The 5,058-nt window shown below is 33.3% G+C and overlaps 1 protein-coding gene across 1 annotated transcript; it reads left to right on the forward strand.

Annotated features, from left to right (window-relative positions):
- Positions 1-3,702: 3,702 nt before the first annotated feature.
- On the forward strand, positions 3,703-4,644 carry LOC123251453 (olfactory receptor 8K1-like). Its single transcript, XM_044680710.1, has one exon. The coding sequence runs from the start codon at positions 3,706-3,708 to the stop codon at positions 4,642-4,644; it is 939 nt and encodes a 312-aa protein (XP_044536645.1). The 5' UTR covers positions 3,703-3,705.
- The last annotated feature ends 414 nt before the right edge of the window (positions 4,645-5,058 follow it).

The raw sequence follows: 5,058 nt of genomic DNA on the forward strand, positions 1-5,058 counted from the left end.
AGCTCAGATCATTAAACCTTTGATTCCTCATTTATTTTATCTCTCACTTCCACAACCTTTAACCTCAATTATATGTTGGATACTGTTGGCTATCTTGTACATGTCTATTTGCACCATCTGTCATACATGGTATACCTTCATACATGTATATCTCATACATGTTTAGCCACTACACTTACTGGCCACAATTAAAATTTTTAATTCATCTTTCTATAAATCTAATAAAATAAGACATTTCTACTCAGACTCTGTCTTTATTATTCATCATATGTTCAGACACAAGTGAAATTGATTCTATCAGTATGATTTTTTCTGCATTTAACTTGGTTCCATCTGTCAAGAGTGCAGAGTCCAGAAAAACTATTATAGTTTTGTTTTAGTTATTTATTCAATTTCCCTAAGTCCAAGCATTTCAGAAAATTTAGAAAATTACTCATATTTGAGGAATTGATTTCTTTTCATAAATGTAGTAGACTGGGAGGAAGACTTTAGTTATGTTCAGAATCATTTACAGTCTGAGTCATGAATTTTGTTCCAGGGTACCAACATTTATGACTACTAACTTTGGTGCCTACCATCTCTTATTACATGTATTGATGTGGGGGTAGGCTGTATATACCTTCACTCTTTCTCACTCAGCCAAGGAAGGCATCTCTCCTATAAGCTATGCTGTGTCAAAAAAAAAAAATTAGAAATTTCCTGAATTGGCATAGACTGCCTCTAGAGTTATGAATTCATACTTTTTGTATTATTGTGTTCTGTTTCAAATCCACATGATAGTACCTGTATAATTATGATTTTATTTTAAATGGGCCTCCTTCAAAAAGTGTGGAGTCATTAACAAAGGAAAGAAACAAGTAAATATTGGAGGCAGCTAGATGGCTCAGTGGAGAGAGTACTTAGTCTGGAGCCAGGAAGACCTGAATTAAAACATGGCCTTACACATTTACTAATGAGTCTATCTTGTCAAATTATTTGTGGATCATGGAATTGGATAAGAGGAATGTGATTGGAACAGGAAGGTCATAGACAAACTCAAAGCCTCTTGCTGATCAGTGACAAAGCTTATTGACTTTAGCAAGGTACTTACTGAGAAAGTGATGTAGACTAAGGGATTAGGTAAGCTCAAGGGAAATGGTTAGTATTGATTTACAATCTCAGTACAATGACTTAGTTTACCTCACTGAAGCTAGAGTTTTCCACAGAATAATAAGTTATAGGTAAATATGTAACCATCTAACTAAGCTTCTCATAGAATCCCCACATCAGTAATTTCTTGGAAGAACATACAGGTTTTTACAAAGTACAGCACGGAGAAAGGGCAGGTTTGAGGGCTTCATGTGATGCCTAGGCTTTGTGTCTAGTTGTTCCTAAATTATGACTGTGTTTTAACTGGAGCCTACTCTCACTACTGGGGGCTACAGTATACTAGCTATATTAACCTGGGCTAGTCACTTAACCTTAGTTTGCCTTAAGATACTGCAGATAAAAAGAAAAGATAGCAAACAACTCTAGTATTTCTGCCAAGACAAATCCTTGGACAGGACAGTCCATAGGGTAATAAAGAATTGGATACAACTCAAGAACTATACATGGCGATTTCCACATAACGTTACAAAAATTTGTCTTATTTGATCCACGCAAAAATAATATTAGGAAGTTTTATGATTATCTTGATTTCAAAGTTCAAAAAACTGGGGCAGACAGAAATTAAGTGATTTTCCAAAGTTCACACTGATAATCAGTGACTGAGATCACCTTTGAACTCAGTTTTCCTGAGTTTAAGCCCAGTGACTTATGCACTCTGCCTCTTAGATTCCTGATAATTTCATTTTCTGCTCACAAAAATCTTGCCATATAGATGCTATTAGCCTGATTTTACAAGAAAGAAAAAGGGGTCAAAACAGGTGAAGTTACCTGCCAAGGGTCAAATGGCTCATGTGTGAAGGTAGATTTAATAGTTTTTCTTGACTTCAGGGCCATTGCTCTATCCACTGAACCACACACTGATTTCTAAAAGATTTTTAAAATTCTCTAGACAATTCAATCTATTGACTACCTCCAGGTTATGTCTAAGTCTCATAACTTGTCTATTTGTACCAAATATGTACACAAAGAGAAAATCTCCATCTTGACCATACAAAGATTTATTATCATTTAGATAGCAGATATTCTTTATCTACTAGGGCTTTACTGTATGGATGATCAAAATAAACTGTTCTGATTGACCAATGTCCATTCCATTTTGCAATGTTCTGGGATAGGCTACAGCCAGCACAATATCCCCTACAAAGTAGAGATTGGAAAAAAATGATACTTATTATTTCATGGGGTTGGTTAAAATTATTGACACTATTACATGTTATGGCAATTACCTTGAGGTGATCCTATCAAGTTCAGTACTATGGGGACATGATCTCATGGGGATTAAGAAACCCATAAAGTTTTCCTCCAGCAACTGGCTATAGGGATAACATGAACAAGCTACCAATGATTCTATCTTCCAGGGGAGTAGATAATGTAATTATTTGTGATCTTCTCACTAAATAATATGTAAAAAGTCATATTTGTCTCAAGTAATTCAGTTTAAAAAGTCAAAAATAATGCATACTTAATGGGGGATTGGAGGAAAGAGGAAATTTATGTGCAATATTTTGAATTCATTTGAATTGAAAGTGCATGAAAGAGTTCAAGAAATCTCAGCACTTGAAATGGCCTATCTCTGTCCAATGTCACAAATAATTTTTTTTCAAACAGAAAAATCAAATAAATTGATTAAGGATCAATAATAACATGTGAGGGCCCAAAGACTTTTGAGCTCCATACTTTGGATTGCATACTATGCAAATGGACTTATTCATGAGGACAAATTTAATAAAAATTGTTTTAAAATTTTCTTTTATAGGTCTACAAATGATAACCATTGAAAACATCAAACATTAAAGCCTACATCATGTTCATAACTTTGTAGCAACATATTCTAGCCCTCATTAGACAAATGAAAAGTAAGGCTATACAGAGAGTGGATATCCATGCTATCTTCCCAGAAGACATACACTTAATTAATTTATGTATTGCATAGAAAAGAATTAAAACTTGACCTTGAACTTTAATGGTTTCAGGCTCTACCTAGAAGAAAATTTCTTCTAATTCTACCAGCTATCTGTATACAATTTATATTTCTAGAAAGTGTCTTAAACTACCAAGATTTTATATGACTAGCACAGCATGTCCAAAAAATCTATTGCAAATGATTCTGGAACCCAATTCTTCTTTACTCCAAGTACACCTTTTTATTTACAATACAATATTTCCTCTTTCAGGTGTTCTTATATAGTCTATCCTTCCTCAGGATTATATTATGATCCATTTACACACTTATTATGTAAAATATTTTAAAATTTATTCATATTATTATACAGTCTCATTTAATATGTAACACATGAGTTAAAGATTTCCAAAATTCAATTCTAATTTTGTAAAGTAAAATTATAAACATTTTTCATTTTAGTAATATGATGATATGATATGATGTATGACATGCTATGATGAAAATGATATTAATAAATTGTAATTTTGTGGAAAAATTGCTGCTCAATTCATCTGGGATGTTTCTACATACTAACAGTCTAATTGATTATCCAAAAAATAGTCAAAAAAGTCATCTTCCTTTTATTTATAGATGATGTTCTTTGGATAGAAGAAATGATCAAGTTGAATGAAACCAAAGGAAGTCAGGTGACTGAATTCATTCTCATGAGCATCACAAAAACTCCTGAGCTGAAGGGTCCCCTCTTTGTTGTCTTTTTACTCAACTACATGGCCACAGTTGTGGGGAATCTGGGTCTGATCATCTTAACCACTGTTGATTCCCACCTGCAAACCCCAATGTACTTTTTTCTCAGGCATCTGGCATATGTTGATCTTGGCTATTCCACAGTCATTGGTCCAAAAATGCTAGCCAGTTTCATATTGGAGAAAAATACCATTTCCTACAATGAATGTGCAACACAGTTGGGTTTCTATGTGGTATTTATCACCAGTGAATTTTTCATCCTGTCAGCCATGGCATATGACCGCTATGTGGCTATCTGTAAGCCCCTTCTCTATATTGTCATCATGTCAAACAGAGTGTGTTGGGTCTTGGTGGTTATACCTTACCTCTATAGCATCATGGTATCCTTACTAGTAACAATTCAGATATTTAATTCATCATTCTGTGTATCGAATGTAATGAGACAGTTCTTCTGTGATAATTTTCCTCCTTTGTACATTATTTGTTCAGACATTAGTGAGATTAAACAAATCGTTAAGTTCTTTTCTGCATTTGACTTATTTTCTTCCCTTTCTATAGTCCTTGTCTCCTACATGCTCATTATTGTGGCCATCCTTAGGATGAACTCTTCTGAAGGAAGGCATAAAGCTTTCTTTACCTGTGGCTCTCATCTCACAGCAGTGGTTCTGTTCTATGCAACACTTCTACTCATATACCTGAAGCCCAGATCTAGTGACTCTTTTAATACAGAGAAGATAGCCACTGTGTTTTATACCCTTGTTATTCCCACGCCCAACGCTTTGATTTACAGCTTGAGAAACAAAAAAGCTAAAGGTGCCTTGAAAAGGGTCTTTAAGAAATTGATATGATTTCAAATTCAGTTCAAATGTAGAGCATGATTTTGTTACATTATTATAAGCAAAGACACTTGCTTAATTTCTTAGAAAACTTTTATTGCAGAAATAAATAAAATTTTCCTCCTAATAAATAATCAGATAATTATTTTTGTGATAAAAAATTGAAATTTCCAATTAATATTATTTGTTAATGAAAGAACTTAGGAGAGCATTTAGTCTAAATTATCTCTATAAATTTTTTCTACTATTATGTCCCCCATAGTCAGTATCCCATCTTTAATTAAAATTTTTCTTTATCAATTAGTTAACAAACACTTAAAAATACTGGATCCATCTATTGTGTCAGACACTAGACATAAAAAATTAACAAAAAAGGTTCTTGTTATCAAGTAATTTACTTTAGAAAGGGAAAAATAAGTACAGAAA

The sequence above is a fragment of the Gracilinanus agilis genome, chromosome 6 (genome assembly GCF_016433145.1).
Source record: "Gracilinanus agilis isolate LMUSP501 chromosome 6, AgileGrace, whole genome shotgun sequence".
NCBI lineage: Eukaryota > Metazoa > Chordata > Mammalia > Didelphimorphia > Didelphidae > Gracilinanus > Gracilinanus agilis.